Consider the following 21276-nt stretch of genomic DNA (forward strand, 5'->3'; position numbering starts at 1 on the left):
GAATGAACCGATTTTCACATGGTTGACAGCATTCGACGCAGTTTTTTGAATCCTATGATTTACTTAAACACAAATGGATCAGACCAAAAATTTTGAAAAAATTTGAAAAATTTACTTTTGTTCGTTAACGATAACTCACGAACGAATCAACCGATTTCGACTGGCTTAGCGTGGCGATCGACGTGGTTTTTTTATGTTAAGAGCTGATTAATTTTTGGAATCGATAGGTAAAGCCGAAATTGTATTCGAAATAAAAATTTGGTCGAGCCCTTTCGAATGGCGTCAACTACGATGAAATCGGTAGAGCCGTTCAAAAGTTATGAGGGGTTCACACACACACACACACACACACACACACACACACACACACACACACACACACACACACACTAGGGTGATTCAAAAAAAAAGAAATATTTTTTTTTCGTTTGGTACTCTGAAAAATAGGTTCCTAGACACCTCTAAGAAAGCCTCTCCAAGCATGAGTTCTTAATTGTAACGGGAAGGTCCTCCTTCTTACAGTTTTCTATTTTTTCTTATTATCAGATAGAAAAATTTATATCTCGCTTTCAACTACTTGAAAAAATATCTTGTTCCTTAGATTTTGTAGGAAATTGAATGCTCTACAAAAAAGGTCTCTTACGATTTTTTCGTAAACCCAACCGTTTAAAAGATATTAACGGTTAAAGTTTGATTATTTTTGGGAAAATTTTTTATTTCTTATGAATTTTATAACTCAATGAAAAAAAATCATTATGAATGATGAAACTCATAGTTTTGTAGGAAATTTACTGCTCTATAAAAATGGTCTCTTATGATTTTTCGATCAAGTTGAGCGTTTACGAGATATTCATCGTCAAACATCAATGCATATTAATTTTTCTAGTTTTTGATCAATAATTCGAAAAATTTCAATTTATTCTGTGAGTTTCAAGGAAATTTAGACAAATTTGAGTTTTTATTATAAAAGCAACTCCTATAGATGTTTTCTGTTCAAAAATTCATTTGAAAGTTTTTATTCTAATAATATTTTTTTAAATTTTATCTTTAATAATTTAAAATCTTAATCGCGTTGTCATTTATTATTATGAAATTTGTTCAGTGCGTATTTTTAAATTGTTTTTCACAAAATATACATAAAATTTTCGTTCGAGGGGATTTTTGTTTTGAATTCCATTTCTTCTTCTGTTTGTCTTCTGAAACTAACGCCATCTATGTTTTTACTCTCAACTATCTTCAGTATCTACCCATTTAATACCGTATTTTCAGTGTTCCTAAAACTGATCATCTTGAATACGTAATAAAATAATTCATTTTAAATAAGTCTTATAATCATCACATAAATTTATTTATCATCAATTAACCTACAATGAATAAAGAAATACGTTTTATCGGAATACCTCTACAAAGAATTTCGGAACGTAAGTTACCAAAAGTGAAAGAGGTTATGCGTGTGTTTTTCTACCAACTTAAAATTTTAAAGTATTCAATCAAACAAAGTGCTAAAAATTCAGTTGACCAAGTTATTGAACTGTGGAGAAAAATTAGATTCCAACTAGTGGAGCTCCTAATGCAGTCAAAAAATTTCTTCGCTATCACAGTCAATGGTTAAAATTACAAAAAAATTTCGATAAAAAGAATTCAGCGCAAAACCAAAAGGAAATGAAATTTCAGACTGATCTTGAACAATTATTCGACATTGTGAGCGAAAAATCCTTAAAAGTGCTTGATGATAATATTAGAAAGTTGTATTTGGATCAAAAATTCGGTACCCATAAAGAGATTCTTTCTAATAATGTACCTGTATCAAACTTAACCACAACTATGATGGGAATAGATGAGAGTAGTAAGTATCTGAGATATTTAATTATTATAAAGTCAGGTAGTAGTGTAACTTTTCATAGATGACTAGATGACATTTGACTAGACAATTTTTGGAGTCCTTTCTTAATTATTTGTCATCAAAATGAATAAATTCTATACATTTTCTTCGTTTAATTTATAAAACAGATCTTATTCCAGACTTAGATTAACCGTCTACCAGTCATGCGATTGTTCCAAGTGAAAAATCAGAGTCGTTCTCTACGTATACATTAAGTGGAGTTACAAATTTTGGATCTGATTCAGAGTATGAACCTCCAATTCCGACAAAACGAGCAAAACTTGATGTCTTAACTCCTGAAGTCATTTTTGGACTCGACCGAGCTAATGTCAGCAGTAGAAATGCGATGTTTATTATTGCTCCGGTTTTACTAGCAGTAGGTATTAAAATTGAAGATACAACGCTCAGTTATAGTTCAATTCAACGAGCTCGTATGCTTCAAAGAGAAGACATTGCTAAAGGACTTAATGACAACTTTAAGACACACGATAAATACGTTGTGCATTGGGACGGAAAAATGCTGAATGACCTTGTTGGATCAAAATCTGTGGAATGGCTACCAGTTATTTTAACTGCATTTGGTACCGAACAATTACTTGGGGTTCCAAAAATGAATTCTGGGACGGCAGACAATCAAACATCAGCCATTTTATCGACATTGAGTGAATGGGGTATTACTAATTATGTTAAGGCGATGTGTTTTGACACGACGGCAGTTAATACAGGTAACTTATCAATGATAATTTAATCTAAAAAATATTTAATTATTAACGTTCTAGTTTAATTTTTATTGCTTACTGAATTTCACTTTTGAAATTATTGAGAATTATTTACTCATTTGGATTTTAAATATAATCTACAATTTGTTGAAAATATTAAATTTAACGATAGTTATCTATTTTCTTTATACAGGAATTCATAACGGTACATGTAAGGCAATTGAAAAGACTTTGGGAAGAGAGTTAATCTGGTTACCATGTCGTCACCACATTTTGAGATCATATTGAGAAGTGCATTTGAAGTATATTGGCCTGTGTCATCTGGGCCAAACGTACCAATGTTCGGAAGATTTAAAAAATCATGGGATGAAATAAATAAAACTAATTATAAATCTGGAATTGAAGATACTGTTGTTGCTGATATCATTTTGGATAAAAAAATGAAATATCTAGTTTAATTGCACAATCCTTACAGGTATGATTTAACTGCGATTTTAAGAAAAAAATTTTCTTGTTTCTGACAAATTTTTAATTGTTTTTGATAGTTACTACAACCCCGAGATGACTATAAAGAATTGTTGGAATTGTCGTTGATTTTCCTTGGAGAAATGCCTCAAGAAGAAATTTTTTCAAACGTCCTGGTGCAATTCATCATGCTAGGTGGATGGCGAAGGCAATTTACAGTTTAAAAATGTTTCTATTCAGAAATGAATTTAAACTTTCTAATAAAGAATTGGACGGTCTTCGGCAAATTTGTATATTTATAGTTACACTGTATTTAAAAGCTTGGTTTTCATCAACTTCTGCAACAACTGCTGTTAATCATGACTTGCAGTTTTTGAAAAATTTATTCGAGTACAAAAATATCAATTCATTGATTTCTTCAGCAACTTGTGAAAAAATGATTTTGCATTTATGGTATTTAAGTGATGAACTTGCCATTTTATCATTATTTGACGATACCGTTTCATTGGAAGTAAAAAAAAATATTGTTGGAGCTGTTAATACTCGTAACGGTACAGATTCTAAAGCTAAAAAATTTATAATTGATAAAAACGATTTGAATTCATTAACGCAAAAAAGTCTGAGTGACTTTGTTTCTAAAAAGTCTTTAAATCTCTTTAAAATCTTTGATTTACCATATGACTTCCTTGATAAAGATATTGAATCGTGGCCTACTAATGACAGTTACATTGAAAATAAAGAATACTTTAACCAATTGAAAGTTGTTAATGATTCAGCAGAACGAGCTGTTGCATTAGTTAGTGAGTATAATCAATGCTTGACAAAAAATGAAGAGCAATTCCAATACTTATTGCAAATTATCAAAGAACATCGAAAAAACTACCCAAACTGCAATAGAGGAAATTATTTACAGTAAAAGTGTACCGTTATGTTGAAAATATTGAAAATTATATGGCAGTTGATAATTAAATAAATAAATTCTTCGATAAAAAAGTGAAACACATGTGAAACACACTAAATTGAATTATATATTTAAAAAAATGCACTAATTTTTTGTTTTAATGTAATCAAACATGTCCAAGACTAAAAAAACTAATTAAAAAAATAGTTCATAACATATTTCTATTCATAGAAACTCAAATTTGTCTAAATTTCCTTGAAACTCACAGAATAAATTGAAATTTTTCGAATTATTGATCAAAAACTAGAAAAATTGATATGCATTGATGTTTGACGATGAATATCTCGTAAACGCTCAACTTGATCGAAAAATCATAAGAGACCATTTTTATAGAGCAGTAAATTTCCTACAAAACTATGAGTTTCATCATTCATAATGATTTTTTTCATTGAGTTATAAAATTCATAAGAAATAAAAAATTTTCCCAAAAATAATCAAACTTTAACCGTTAATATCTTTTAAACGGTTGGGTTTACGAAAAAAATCGTAAGAGACCTTTTTGTAGAGCATTCAATTTCCTACAAAATCTAAGGAACAAGATATTTTTCAAGTAGTTGGAAGCGAGATATAAATTTTTCTATCTGATAATAAGAAAAAATAGAAAACTGTAAGAAGGAGGACCTTCCCGTTACAATTAAGAACTCATGCTTGGAGAGGCTTTCTTAGAGGTGTCTAGGAACCTATTTTTCAGAGTACCAAACGAAAAAAAAAATATTCTTTTTTTTTGAATCACCCTAACACACACACACACACCGTCGTGGAAATAGTCAGGGAAGCTTCCCAGGGCCTCAAAACGTCGAGATCTAATGAAAACTCGATTTCATTACTCAACGAGTAATTAATTTGAAAGAATTTCATCTTTTTTATGCGAGTTGAACAGTTGTTAAACTAAGAAATTTTTCTTGGTCTAAGTAAATTTTACTTGGTACAAGAATTTTTCGTTTTGATTCAAGACAATAAACTTCTTCAAAATTAGATTTTTGGTTCAAGAATTTTTCTATTGATTCCAGTTAATTTCTTTTTTTCAGTATATAAAAAAAATTTTAAATAAATGTTTTTTAATAATACCTAAAAGGAAAATGATAAACTGCAGCAAAGTCTTTGTCTGGGATCTATCTATTGATTTTTCCATGTTCTTTGAAATGAAATGATCAATTTTCTGAGTTTTTCTATACCATTCAAAGAAACTTTTCAAGCAGATTTCAAGATGTTTTTCTTTTAATTATCCGTTCAAAAGATATCAAGTATTTGAAGTATTAAATATTTATTTCTCAATGTAAGTTTATACACACCATATTTCTTTGAATGTTTTTCATCATAAATTTCCTTCATTGAACAACTTTTAAGCTTGAATGGATGCTGATACATTTATAAAATGTTATTTTTAACTTTGCGCTGTCGAAATTTGTAACATTAAAAAATTAGGTTATTGGTTTCATCTCGATTTTCGAAAATTGAATCCTGATTGGATTCCCACTAAGAGGTCCTGATGTGTTGTGTGTGTAGCTTTTATTATAGTGTATCGATCAAATAAAAAATCTGATTATTAGCTCTTAATCTAAAAAAACAACGTTAATTGTCACAAATCGCTTAATTCCTTCAAGAGATATCGTTGTCGGAAAATTTCGAAAAAAGTGTTTTTTTTTTGTATAACTTTAAAATTTCTTATCAGATTATTTCGCGATGGTAATTAATATTTTTAGGTTAAAAATTGCGTTTAATGCATCAAACCGGATTGAAATCGGTTAATTTGTTCAAGTGATATTGCAAATCAAAATTTTCAAAAAATCGCTTTACAAATACAACTATCATACTAGATTTCCGAGCTCGAAGAGCTTAAGACTCTGTGATAGAAAATATTTTGATCACGTTAAGCTCGAATTTCGCGGATAATTTCAGGGATGACCTGCAGGATCAAACAATTTTCAGATTTTTTTCTTTAAAATCAAAGAAAAATCAATACAAAAAATTTTAAATAGTTTTTACTATTAATTTACCTCAATTGAAACTCATTTTCATTATTATGTATTTTGGTTACCAGTCGTTGAGAAATTATTTCTACATGTTTTCAGTTATAAAATATCCTGAGAATCTTTTTTCTTTAAACATGATTAAGCCACCTTTAGAACAAAAAAATTGAAAAGAAAAGAAGTTTTTTTATTTTTATATTATCGAATTACGCTTAAAATTTGTTAAATTGACAAAGAATTTAGAGAAAAATCAATCAATACAAGATTTATTGAAAATTACAACTTATATTTGAATTTAAAAAATTTTATATTTACGTATAAGAATTTTTTCCAATATTATGTTCATAAACTAAAACTTTGAAAGAAAATCGTTTAATTGGATCTATTTTTTACGTGGTTACACACGATCAAATGGAAGTAATATATTTCTAAAAAAATTCGTATTTTCTCTATAGTGCAATAAAAAAAATTACAGATATAAATCTCACACTGCACTAAAATTACATCCTTATATAAATCAAAATAATTATAGATCTATCGTTGTGAGTGCATCACACGAAAATTATTCGATAACTTTCGACAAAATTTTTCTAATTTTATCTGTCAAATACTTGGTCTTTATCTAACTAGATGATCTTCGTTAAATAAAACAAAATACGAAAAATTAAAAAATATATAAAGTTTGTTAAATGAATTATACTGAGAGCAAAACGTTTGTGCAGTAGAATTTTTCATAATTTTACATACGTTTCAGGTTCTTAATATAATCGATCATATTAGACTGACTGTATCTCGTTATTGATGTTGCTTGTTAAGTGATCGAAATAATCATTGAAGAATGGTCCCAATGTGTTGTAAAAAATGAACTAGACAGATAATATTTTCAGGCAGAAAAAAATACTCAACTCCTCAACTGAGCCATCTATAACTCGAGAGAGAAAGGGATAGATGGTACGAGTAACTCAAAAGAATCAGTTAGCGTGGAGCTAGCCCGTTGTATACCGAGTTGGTTTCCGAGTTTATAAATAATTTTTTGAAGAGATATTGTATAATTTTTGGGTTAAAAAAGTCAATTTAGACAGAGAAGAAAATGGTTGAAATGAAAGCTTAAAAAAAAAACAAAAATATATTTTGGAAACAGGAAAAATGGTTATAAAACAATAAAATTCGAAAGTGTGAGAAAACATTTCTGTCCAGATGGTTTACAGATGTGCCAAAGGTTTTTTATATGAAGGTAAAACTGTTTAGTTTTTTAACTCTAGACTGGACACTTTTTGAACGAGAAGCTACACTAAATCTTATTTAGTTATTTCAACCCAACTATCCACTGGAATAATTAAAAAAATTTTACTTTGTTCTTTTAAAGAGTTTAGAATGTGAAGATAATTTTTTCGAGCTTGCTTAAAAGTATAAGACTACAAAAAAATATTGTCTAAATAAAAAAATTAAAAAAAACATATAGGCGAGATTTTCTTCATTACTTGACCGGAGTCATTGACCAATCGAGAATTATGCATTTTTAAATTTAATCTTTCTATATCATTAACCAAGATTAATGTCTTTGTAATAGTGTAACAGCATCAAAAATGATCATCTAGAGTCTAATGTCAGCGACAGCCGAATATGTAAGAATATGTTTTGCTGTAGTAGCGATCTACGAGTAGCTATGTAGTAGATGGCTCCAACAGCAATATTTTTTCTCCGTACAGTTTTCGAAAAAAAATTAATAAAGTTTTCTGCATGGATTCGCAAAATTATGGTACGCTGATTAATTCATCACGAGCTTTTCAAGGCTTCTCAAGAAAATTCGGACGAATCCCGGAGGAACTACTCTGCGGACCGCTTCTAGAGTCCTTGCGGAATTAGGGTTGGAAGCTAGAGTTCTGCAGAGTTTCCTCCGGATTTTTCTAAGAATGGAGCCATTGTCTTAATATATAATTATTGATATTTTGAAGTGTTACGATGCACGCACGCACACACACACACACACACAAATTATCCGATTTTTCGAAAAATTTTAATCTTATTATTGTGTAGAAAATATTTCTCTTGTTATTAATTGTATAATTGATTAAAGTGCTTAGTAACTTATTCGTAAAAATCTAAAGTGTTCATTTTCTATCGATAGAATAGGTTATTCAACAGTAATTATTTATAGTCACATTAAATAATTATGTTCTCTGTTTCTTAAAATTACAAATCGTCAAAATCTGATGAAAGCTAGTTTTTATCCGAATTCTTTAACAGAATATTGAAAATTTACAAAATTATATAAAAAATAAATTATAACTAAAATTAAATTGAATGATATAATTAGTTCATACGAAATTGATGCCGATATAATATTGAATTACGCGACCACGGATATCCCTCTGCGTACCACAGTAACTGCTTTTTACTCCCCAACAGGTATTCCCCACGCTGGATTTCATAAAAGCTTCAAAACGTCATTGTTAGTAGCATTAAAGGTATTCGATCAACACACATGAGTCAAATGACGTGTAATATTTAGAAATAACTGAATAATATTAGTAGTTCAATGATTATATAACAATGTTTATTCAGCGAAGAAAGCAATCAAACTTCCCTAAATATAATTTGTAGCGTATGAATAGTCTCAAAAGAATACAAATTACGTGTATAATAGTTAAAACTTGAAAAATTTATATCCATCGAAAAACTTTGAAAAATGCTTATAATCAAGCGTTCTGAGCTTATAATTGGTGGGGAGTTATTTTTGAAAATAAACTAACGTGCTTTTGAACCATTTTAAAAATTTTTTACTAACCGTAAATCGAGGGTAATTTATATTTCTATCAAAATACAAATATTTAAAAATTTAAATAAAGTAAAGAAAGATTTTTATAGTTGAATCTGATCACCAATTCTAATTAGATGAAGCGTTAGTTTCACTTGCGGTGCTCAAAAGATAACCTTGCAAACATGCAAGAACTGTCAACGTAAAGCTGTAAGCATAAATAACCTGCAGAAAATCCCTGAATATGGTTGAAATCTTTCAAAGTATATCTAAGAAAACTTTTGAGGATTTTCAATGTCAAAATAAATACTCAATAAGCCAGAAGATTGAGATCAGGTGAGACATCTCACAAGTCTACAGAAAATTCATTTCAACAATAACTTATTATTTTTTTTTTTATTTAGATTTCTATTATTTAATCGGTAAAGTTGTTATTTTTTGAATCAATTTTTAAGATGACTGCATTTGTTGATTTTGACAAATAAACAATTTCAATAATTTGTTGAAATATATTCGTTGCACTATGTGTAAAAAACGTAAACAATTTCCAAAGTTTAACAAGGAAAAAACAAGGTCACTCTGGAAAACGTTTTAGATTATACTCAGTGACATCGGCAATAAAAAATTTTCTCAGATAGTAACTAGAATAATCCAGATTATACTGAGTAATATCTCAGGTTACAATCTCGGATTATATCCAGTAGAATCTTACGCGGTATAATCTGAAATTTTACTGGGAGAAATGGAAGATTACAATGAGGATAATCTAGATATCACTCAGTATAATCTGGATTATACTAGCTACTATCTAAAGTTTCTTCTCACTACAGATGTTACTGAGTATAACCTGGAATGTTATCTAGTGTAATCTTGTTCTTTCCGAGTAGAAATTCATAACTCTACGGTTTTTTTAACAAACTTGTAAGCATTATTATTTGAATATTTTCGAGCTCAGAAGCAGTTTGTTCCGGTTTTTTTAACTTTGAGATTTGATAGAAGATAAACCAGATGTTAATGAAGACATTTTTTATTTAAATTACCAAAATTAATAAGAGTTAACCCCCCAAGTAGCGCACTGAGTATGAGATACTACGTATGAGAGTGAATCCATATTTTGACAATTTTTTATCATTTTTTTTTTATTTTTTCCGTAATGTCTAAAACAATATTTTTTAACTTCCCGCTAATAAAATCAAAGAATTTCAAAAATCGGGAAGTTATTGTTTTCACCCCGTTTTGCAAAAATCGAGTTTTCATCAGATCTCGAGGTTTGAAGGTCACAGGGAGCTTCCCTGACTATCTTCGCGAGGTTGTCACTATGTATGTATGTATGTATGTAAGTATGTATGTATGTATGTATCAAAAACTAATCAGCTATTAGCATGAAAAAATTACGTCGGTCACCGTCAAGCCGATCAAAATTAGTCGATTCGTTCAAGAAATATCATGAACGAAAGAAAACCAAAAAAAGTGTTTTTTTGGAATTACTCCAAATTTCCTAGTTTTATCAATTCAAACTTTAAGATTTTTCATGAAACTAAAAAAATTGCGTCAAATACTGCCGACCGCGTGAAAATCGAGTGATTCATTTAAAAGTAAGTGTGGTTTGAAAATTTTAAAAATATTGTTCTATGATACTTTTATCAGACTTTTGAGCTCGAAGAGCTCAAAAACGTCATAAGTGCAGTTTTATGCACCTAGGTATGGAATTAGCGGGAAGTTGCGCGGATGGCCTTCAGGGTCTACCGTTTTTCTAATTTTTTTTCTATGGATGAATTAATTTGAATGTGAAATATAAAGGATTGAAGATGTACAGACGTATCCTACCTAAGTGCGCTACTTGGGGCTAATTTTACAGGAAAATGAAAAAATTAATAATACTTATAATAACTCACATCCATTATTAATCAACAATTAATAATAACTATTTATATTGTTACACCCTTAGATTATGAGGAAATATAAAAAAGTGACTGTTTTTACACGCTTTTTATTAGCTTCACCTGTATGTATGTTTGTAACCGACTCCTTTGGACGCGATTTTGACCCACTTTAAACGACCAGATTTTATTCAAACTTTGTAGATTTATCGAGTACCGATGACAATACACTAATTTGATAAAATTATTCCATTTTTCAATTTGCAAAATAAGATTTTTGTTAATTTTTATAATTTATCTCTATAGTCGATAAAGCAGGAATTTTAATTTCCAACCATTATTTTTAGTCGATTTATCTAATGTTAATAAATTTTCGAACACCAAAGAGAATTTTTAATTCAACAAAACAACTAATAGTTTAAAAAAACTGAAAAATCACGCTTTTGTAAATAAACCAAACTAAAAAGTAAACAATAAATAATAGTTTTAAAAAACTAAGAAACACGCTTTGTATAGAAAACCAAACTAAAAAATTAAAAATAAATTTAAATTAAGAATAGTGTTAAACATTTCAATAAATATAAATTAATAATAGTGTGAATAAAAAAAAAAATTATTTCATTCTAAAAAAAGCGTCGGGTGCTTATTAAGATATTATCAAAATGATAATCATTCTACTCATATCTGTCAATAAAATATTTATAACTATTGACACCCTGCACAAAATATTCTTCTTCCTGATTATTTTCTTAAGTGAAAAAAAATTTTTTTTGACACAAGAAATTTCACTTATTCCAACAAAATTAATTCTCTTGCTTTAAGAAATACATATCTTGATCCAAGAAAATTTATTTAAGTCAAAAAAATCTTCTTGTTTTGAGAAAATTGAGCCTCTTGCTCCAAAAAATTTAGTTCTTGATAGAAGTAAATTTTTTTTTTGAGAAAATTTCTGTCTTGCTTCAAAAAATTAAATATCTCGATAGAAGTAAATTTTTATTGACTAACATGTCAAATGGAAAGATCAAATAATATTTAATCATTTTTTTTCATTCAATATGCATAATTGCACGCTAAAATAATATAAAATGGGTATCAAATATTCAAAAGAAAAATTTTCTCAATTAAAGTAGGTCGCGCTGCTTCTCTAAAGTATCTAAAAATCTTGATCAAATATAAAAATTTATTGTATCAAGTGTTTATGATAATTTGAATTAAGAAAAAATAGCTCCACCAAGAAAGGAATTTCAAAAAAAATTTTTACTTCGGCCAACACAACTTTGGTCTTTCTTCAGGCACCCGAAAATTTTCTTGATCCATGAATTTTGTTCTCCTGAATCCAAAGATGCAGAAAAAAATTAAGTGGAACTGCTTGCTGTCCAAAAAAAGTTTACCTAACCTCCGCAAATTTATGAAATGTAATTTAATCAATGTTGCAAAATACCTTGCCCAGATAATATTAATAACTAATGATTTAAAATAAGAATAAAAAAGTTAACATGTAATAAAAGGTTATGTTGTGTTTAGATGTATCTCGACCAAGAAGCGATCGAAATGCTGTCTGGTGAATTTAATGTGTTCAGCAGTACTGTGTCGTCAGAAAATAAAATATTTATTCTTTCAATAATATATACAGAGAGGATGGATTCATTTGAATCAAGAAAAAAAAAATTTTTATTATTGATTTTTTATATCATCTCAAAAAAATTAAGTCTTCGATGAAAAAAATATTGTCGTTGATTCAAGAAATTTTTCCTGGTTTAAGAAAGTTTAGTTTCTTCCTTCAAATAATTTTCTTTGAGCTCAAAAACTAGCTATTCTATGCTTTTGAGTTCTTCGACTTATGAAAGTTTGATAAAGCATAATTTTTTTATTTTTCAAACTACACGAAAAAAAGGAAACTGTAAAATTCACTCGGATTTCGGTTAATTTTTATAGTTTCAAACAATCAAGCGGACATCGGGGTGGCAATAATATAAATATTACAGAACTTAATGTAGAAAGTGTAAAAGCCACAATTTATAATGTAATATCGAAAATAAGAGATGAGTAGCTGTTACTACAGTAAATAATGACTCTCTTATCTTCACAAATTAGAGTTTCAAACAGTAAAAATTGGTGTTTCAATATATAGTCCACACTATGAGGAGAAGAGGGCCTCACTCTGGAAGAATTTAACATTTGAAATAGTAAAAATTCTACTTTTAAAATATATATTTTACTAGTCCGAGCAAATCAATAATTATAGTTTGATTTTTAGCGTTGCGTTTAAAATTTATCATTTTACTTTGTAAATATTAACGTTGCTTGTATTAGAAATTTAGTAACTGCATTTTGTATTTTTTACATATCATGCAATCATTTTTTAGGTACGAAATGATAAATATCAAAATCAAAGTTTTTAATTATTATACTTTAACATTTTAGACATTTACGTAGCGAATATTGCTGTTTGAAATAGTATTTTCTTCCATGTAAAAAATAAATTGTAGCATATAAATGATAAATATTACATAGTGATTATTAAAATCACGATTTTACTGTTTGAAATTGTAATTTTTAGCAGCTCGTTATTACTTATTACAAATCGACTATTTTTTAATACAGTTTACTTTTTTCCGTGTATAACTTTTGAATAGATCAACCGATTTTCACGTGGTTGGCGGCAATCGATGCAGTTTTTTAAGTTCTTGAAAGAATTGAGATCACCAATTAATCATATGGAAAATTTTGAAGAAATTTCAAAAAATTACTTTTTTCGAATTTTTTTCGACAACGATATCTCACGAGCAAATCAATCGATTTTGACCGGACCGGCTGTTTTAAAAAAACAGTTTTTCAAATTTGTTATTTTTCAGATTTTTAAAAATCTACTGGTTCGAATCGATACAAATATTCAGGAAATCTAAGATTGGTGGAACACACACACACACACACACACACACACACACACACATGCGCGCGCGCGCGCGCGCGAAAACATTCAGGGATGCTTCCTAGGACTTCAAAACGTCGAGATCTGATGAAAACTCGATTTTCAAAAAATGATGTAAAAGCAATAACTTCTCGATTTTTGAAAATTTTTAATTTTTTTATCGGGAAGTTAAAAATACATATAGATTAAAAATAATTAACATTTCTGTGAATAATACGCAATGTAATGAATTTTAAAATAAACTGCGTTGAGAAATAACTTAAAAACTATTTGATAATACGTGGGTAAGACATTCTGAATGGTTTGCTTTCGGTAATATTAATTGATATGCTTTAATAAGGGAATCAAGTCCAACAGTTATACATTTTTTGTAAGAAAAATAAATAGTTTGGTTATTAGAGATAATAGAAATTATAATACCAAACATAGGATTATTAATAAGGAATAAACAACCAATATGGCACCTTGGTCACAAATTCAAACGTGTATCACACAGCCCTTACTGATACATCTAGGCATAAGTACACAGACAAGTCGGGGTACAGCTATTGACCGACTATTTCTCGTAAAAAATATTTCTTAACTATTAAGAAATCTTTTTTGGTGGTAAGAAATATTTGTATCAATCTAACAACGCTTAGTTAGGGTTAAAAATATTTCTTAAATGTAAAGAATTAATTTCTTTTATTTTAATAAGTTTTTTTAATTATTAAGAAATCTTTCTATCATTGCAATTAGATAAAGAAAATAAACCAAGTACAAATAGTTAATATATTTGTTTTAAATTAAATTTTATATTATTTTCAAAAAAAAAATTAAAAAATTGCCTAACGGTTATCTATTTTTGTTTATTTTAATGAATATGACTCAAATAAATCTTTTTATTTAAATAAAATAATCGTGTGAAAATTTAAGATTATATAAATAAATTATAATGTATTAATTACTAATATAAGTTATCGCTTGATGTTTTAAATTTTTGTTGTTAGAAATGAACTTCGCAATTTTATAAAAATAAAATCTTTTATTTTAAACGATATTATTATAACAATACTTTGATATCATAGACAAACATGAGTTATCTCACTGTTACTACTAATGTAGCACTTTGCCGCGTAAACCGAAGAAAGAAAGCGTCAACGCACAAACTTTGTATTGCTGTTGACTTTTTAACACAAAATTTATATTGTTTTTTCAGTATTATAAAAATGGTGTTACGAAAGACTAAAATAACACATTTTTTATGTTAAAAAAGTGAATACAAAAAAAAATCAACATCATTATTTTGAATTAAATCTTGTGAACTGGCGTTCACAAGATTTAATTCAAAATCCCATGATTCGGAATGATCGTTTTTATAATCCCGAAAAAATCAAAAAACACAACTATTTTTTTCTAAGATAATTTTTCTTTCATCAACGCTTGTAAATAAAAGCAAGTAAATATGTACGTTTTCACATATCACTATAGTAAATGATTTTGGAAAAATTGATTCTTGATACTTCTGGTTTATTCTGTTCTCTTCTCTATCTTAAGGTAATACTACCGGTTTTAGAATTGACGTTCAGAATTTAATGAAATTTGGCAAATTGGTACTTTATAATATCATAACTAAGCAGTAAAATTTTTGGAGGCCTGGCGAGTCCTAAAAAAAAGATATTAATATTTACATATTTTTGCCTTTACCATTGATCCTTATGGAAAATCACAGACTTTATTTTATTTCATAAAACTGGACGTTCAGATTCTTATAAAAATTAAGACAACGAGAGAAAATAACATCTAGAACATATTTTATAACAATCAGTATGGTTTCCGAGCATATGAGAATATTTATTAATAAAAAACATTCAAAATTTATCTCTGTCTCTCTTTCTTCAACGTGATTTAGTATAGGGAAATCTACTACGTTAATCAAATAAGGTTAGGCTTTGGGATTTGACTCTTGTGGTAACGGTAGTACTACCTTAAGCACAATTAAGAAAATTTTCTTCGATAATTTTTTACTATACTTCAGAATGTTTATTCCAAGAACTCAGCTTTTTGATTTTCTTTCACTGCAGTACTTTTTTTTTGATTAACTTTTTTTATTATTTTTATCAAAAAAATTAAAAAATTCGACGCGTTAACCACTTGAATTTCAAGCAAATACATTTTATTCCCTTCACTCTCAGAGTTTCAGCATGTTATAAAAGCAAACAGTACTTTTTACCGCAATGCAGAACATTGCATTCAAGTAACTCAGTGCGAGACTCCTCGTTTTCATAGGACAGAATATAGAACTGTAGATGGATAAACGTCTACAGTCTGTAATATAACATAAGGTTAAATCAAGATTCACCCGCTGTTTCCTTTTCATTAATTAAAAATCGATGTACGCTTTGCACTATTATAATTCATATGATGATTACAACGATGAATACAAACGATTAATTTCCATACATAATTGTTAATTTGATAATGTTAATTGGAGAATTAAAAAAAGTAAGATTTTTAAAACTCGTATTTACTAAATCATATATGAACCTTAGCTCAATAAATTCTTTGGCTTAAATAAGCTTAAATAAGTGGGTTGATATGTGATTACGAAACTACAAAAAATCTATAATAACGAAAAAAAATCCATGTGGTTAGCCTCATATAGAAAAAAAATTTTTCATCTTTTTACACATAAAAAAACATTTATGAATTAAATTCTGAAAAGGTATTTTGCTGATTTGAACCTTTCAAACTATTCACCACCATTCCATTAACTAAACGATTCTTCTTAACTTTAAACTCGTTTAACATGATTACTTAAAAGTATAAATGTACGGAGTATAATTACAAACTATTAAAAATAATTGACGCAATTTATACTCAAGTATGATAGAATGTGAGTTTTGGCTAACAACTAATTTTATTATTATCTTTAGCAAACATTTTTTCAAAATAAAACATCGGATTAATTCAAAAATTATTTGAATAATATAACTCACAAAAATGGCTTTTTTCACGATTGCATGTTTCAAGCTCAAAGCTTGACAACTATGATAAACTATCGCCCAAACTTTGAAAATCAATATGTGTAAATAGATATTTTCTATACATATGTTTGCAAATATAGAGATTCCAACAGGCTTTAAAAGTGAGATCACGAATCTGAAATTATGGCGTATTTTCAAGAAGACCGAATATTTCGTGTGCGAAATCTTGTTAACAACATATCATCCAATCATAAATAAGTGAATACTCATGAAGTCTATCAGGACTTTTCCCTTTTGAAAAATATACCATATTGAACTATATCTTTTGGGACATAAAAAATGGAGTTAGAATTAGAATCAAAACAACTTAGTCATCTAAAATTTGTTAAGTAAACATAAACGATATACAACGAAATTTGCATATGGGTGGATTCTCTGTAAGGATGTTTTTTGCTTTCTCGGGCATTTTTTTAATAGAAAAATTGTTATTTTGTCAGTAAAAAAAATTTATTACGAAAGTAAAAAAATATTTCTTTTTGGAGGATTGAAAACTAAAATAAAATAAATTTTGGTTACTTCGATATAAATTCGTAAACCACCGAAATCTCAATTCCCTGGGCTGTCTCTTTCTCAAAATTGAAACTTTAAGATTAAATTTCAAGTTATTCGTCTAGAATATATAATTTTGTTCATAATATTTATAAACTTAATTGGTTAACTAACAATTTTCTTCAATAAAAAGTATTGAAAATTTATTTGGTTCATTAAATTCATTAAACCAAAGTTTGTCCCCGGTGTTTTACGAATAATTCCCTGCCAAAAGTTCAAAGTCAAAAAAAAAAATCCAGCGTGCTATTTTATGTTCTGTAGAGTTTATAGGGATATAATTAGCTTTAAGTTAATAACCGTAGTGCTGTTAACGCTTTATTTAGTGTCAAAACACCGTTTGTGTAGGAAACATGTGTTTGGGCCACTTTGATACTCAGTCCCCTAGTAATCATTCTTATTGATAAAAGTAGATCCATAAGTCTTAATATTGTACTAATTAATGTAAGTATTCATTGAGAACTTGAAACGTTGAATGCATTAAAATAGTTTGCTTGATTTTTCTCAATTTGATCAAAATATACAGTCCCCTGTTATGTTATGTGGCGTAGAGGTAGGTAACGAATAATTATTTACCAAAAAGTACAAAAATAGAATTAAAAAGTTAAAAACTGATAGATGAATGATACATTAATTTTGAGTAAAATATTTATGGTTATGAGTTTTACTTGTATACCGTTTTCTAGTTTTTACAAGGCTGATTGACTCACCCATACAAAGTTGCCGTTAATGGAAACAATCCCAACCATCGGCCGATATCTGGCAGCCAACGATTGGCCAGTTATAGGGATATGTCAACGGGCCATACTTGGTTAAACGCTGGTCGCCGTCTATTGCGGACATTAATGTTTTGCAATTAATATCCATTTATCGCCCAAAGTCTGGCTGTTCTTGGCCAATTTGTTATTTTATAATAACACAAATTTGGGTTTTCGGAGATGCATTACGCGAAGTATAATATTTAAAAAATGAAAAAAGATATTGTAATGTTTATTTAAGATTATTATTGATACAAATAGAAGTTATATATAAACTTATATAAATAAATAAAAAAAATATATAAACTTTTATACAAGATTATCGTAAATCTAAACAAAAATAATGAGTAAATAAAACAAGACAATAAAAATTTTAAATGTGATTTTGAAGTTTGACTTGAGAAAAGAATGGCATAATTTTTTAAACAAACATATAACTATTGGAAGGATCAACTATCCCTTATTAGAAAAAGACATTTAAAAAGATTAAAATTGTTTGAAAAAATTGAAAAAGATTTGATTTTTACTACTACATAGATATACACTTTACATTGAGGTAATCTTTTTGAATCTCTTTTTCTAATAAGGGATTAGCCTAAATAGGTTTGGTGCAAATTAAATTTAGAATAAAAAAAAATAATCGTCTTCAGACATTTAAAAACTTTATACAAAAATCGACAAAATTGAGTACTAATAAATTTCATAATCTGTATATGCAGTAATAAAATATATTTCAATAATTCAAATAGCTAAGTAGAATTTTTCAGTTAGATTCCAGCATGCAGCGCAGCCGGTAATGATTGAGACTTTCACGCAGACGAACCAGGTTCGATTTCCACTTCCACTTAACCTTCAAAATTTTTTCAGAATATCCGACTAGGATCGATGCTCCTGTGCTACATCTTCTACTACTTGACTTCATAACGCCAATACGACTATAGGAATCAAAAATTCTACGGCATATCGGCTAAATTTTTAGTTTTTTTTTTTTTTTTTATTTTAACATACTCAGCCGATGATCAGCCATTAACGGCCCGATAACTTTTTTTACAATCGGCCGATAATCAACTGCCGTTAATGGGCCGTTGTTATCATTTGGACATTCAGCCGTCCGTGGGCCATTAAAAGTCGCCAATGATCGGCCGTCAACCAGTATCCTTCGCCCGTCGATGGGCCATCCGAGGGCCGGTTTTCGAACTTTGTATGGGCAGCATCTCAACATATAGTCTTTTTCAATTCTCTATTATCAACATGTTACAATATTATATAATTGTGTAGCAAGGAATAAAACGAGGCGGTTGCAAGACTGTTTCGTCCGAAGTCTGAAATCTTGTTTGATTCAGTTATTTTGAGATTTACAATAAACAAAAACATTGCTTATATCATTTCTTCTTTCTTATAAATATTTGCTTATAAATATTTCTAATTTTTAATCAGCGTACAGAAATTGAACAGTTTCTACTGTCAGGAAGAAACCGGCTAGTTTCTTCTGTCGAACATCACATTGGTCTAAAATAATCTTGTTAGAGGCTCAAAAGTCATTAAAACTTCAAGTTTCAAGACAAGCGCTGTGATAAATTATTTTTTTTTTATAAGAATACTACCAGAAAATCTAATTCAGCTTTATATTTATGGCATATGGTGAGATCAACACAAAGGATGAAATGACGTATGGCCTCAATGTTGCAGTAATATAAGCGGATATAAATGCAACTTGAAGTAAGACTATACGGTATGTAAAAGTGTAATGAGTTCTCTTTAAACCAGTAAATAAGAAAACAGGAGAGCTTTATTGTACTTAATATCGAGTTGGCAAAGATGCACTTAATGGGCACATTCATCAAATGAATTTTGCCAAGAATACCAGACTGGTCTCGTTTGTCTATTTTCTATATATTTTTCTTCATTATCAGTACACAGCCCAGTGTAAAGTATTCAATAATTCGAAACATTTGTTAAAGTTTTTACTTATGCAAACGACTAATATAGAATTTTTTATGTCAAGTTAAAAACTTCGAACTTTTGTAGAGCTTAGCACCCTGAGCTCGACACTTTGTTTTTAAAAATTTTTTCAAACTCCACACTCAAAAATTTATTTTTCTTGTCATCTTAAAAAATTATTTGTAATTTATTTTACTTTCGATACTGATTAAGAAAGAATTTCAATTTTTATTCATAAGTGCTCTGAGCAAAAATACATTTTCTTACTAAAGATGTCAACAAAAAATGCGAGCAGCAGATATAAATAATTTTAATGCAGTTCTGATCATACAATTTTAAAATATGCGAGAGAAACATAAAAAAAATGTAATTTTTTAAGTTTTCCGGTAAATTTTAGGTTGATACAATACAATACAATACTGCTTGAATAATTTGCGATCGAATAGGAAATTTCTGAATAAAATTTTTAGCGATTTCAAGAGCTCACATAATTATTTATTTGTTTTTGAGTTCAAAAAGATCTGTCATTTATTGTTGGTTAGATTTCTTTGATTAGATTTTGCACTTGGCATTATTTTTGTTTTAAAACTCTAACACATTGAGAAATAGAAAATAAAAAATAAACATTGTTAAAGAATTTGATGTATATAAATATCTTTTGAACGAGTCAATCAATGTCAGTATGTTTGTGACATTCAACGCAGTTTTTTTTATCTAAAGAGGCAGTTAAATCTAAAAAATAAATCGGCCGGGATATCTTCTTATTATTTAAAGAAAAATATTTTTCTTTTCCTAATTTTTTGACATTTTATAACATAATATAAATTAAATAAATCAATTGATTTGGACAAGGCTGTGGCATTCAAGCATTCAAGACAATTTTATGAGTTTAAATAAACATAAAATATTTAGATTGCAATTATCGAGCAGTCGATAAATATATCGGTTTTAATAAAAATGTTTTGTGACTTTTAATGTTTAATTAAACTTATTTTTACGAGTAGGGGCTTTGCCCTCGGACCCTTTTATTGAGGTTTCCTTTTTCTAGGAAACTAGTAATGGAAAGAAATTAATATTTAGGGGCACGATTATTTTTAAATGCCTTCTTTCAGGAAAATAATGAAAAAAATTACAACTAGCATGGTACTATCAAACAACAGAAGTCACCGTCATTTTGGGGTGTCTCTTTTTCGGTAAAAATTATTAAATATTATATTAGAGTGATCTTTTATAGCAGAAGATTTTCTTGCACTAATACGATGCAGTACGTTTTAGACACCGGAAAAAATGAAGTAAATTTGCACTCAGACCATCTTTAATTAAATTTCTGTATTTGGTACTGCTGCATAGACAGTTCGCATAAAAGCAGTAAAATAACTACAAGGAAAATGCTCGTAGACAGTATACAATAAATCAAAGGTCAGAAACAGCACGCAAA

The 21276-nt window shown here is 28.5% G+C and overlaps 2 protein-coding genes across 5 annotated transcripts in view; one reads left to right on the top strand and one right to left on the bottom strand.

The window, feature by feature from the left end:
- LOC141528112 (pseudouridylate synthase RPUSD2) overlaps positions 1-21276 on the bottom strand; it is a 70642-nt gene that overhangs the window by 38198 nt on the left and 11168 nt on the right. The gene's annotated exons all lie outside the window — the stretch shown is intronic.
- Positions 1235-3034, top strand: LOC141528081 (uncharacterized). Of its 2 annotated transcripts, XM_074243939.1 has the most exons (3): positions 1235-1846; positions 2023-2607; positions 2795-3034. In XM_074243939.1, the coding sequence occupies exons 2-3, from the start codon at positions 2229-2231 to the stop codon at positions 2887-2889; spliced, it is 474 nt and encodes a 157-aa protein (XP_074100040.1). In that variant the 5' UTR covers positions 1235-1846; positions 2023-2228; the 3' UTR covers positions 2890-3034. The 2 variants fall into 2 exon arrangements, with proteins under 2 accessions (XP_074100040.1, XP_074100039.1); XM_074243938.1 differs by having other exon boundaries at positions 1235-2607.

Source organism: Cotesia typhae, unplaced genomic scaffold (genome assembly GCF_013202065.1).
Source record: "Cotesia typhae breed Kobodo isofemale line unplaced genomic scaffold, CoteBio_Ctyphae contig_42, whole genome shotgun sequence".
NCBI classification, from domain to species: domain Eukaryota; kingdom Metazoa; phylum Arthropoda; class Insecta; order Hymenoptera; family Braconidae; genus Cotesia; species Cotesia typhae.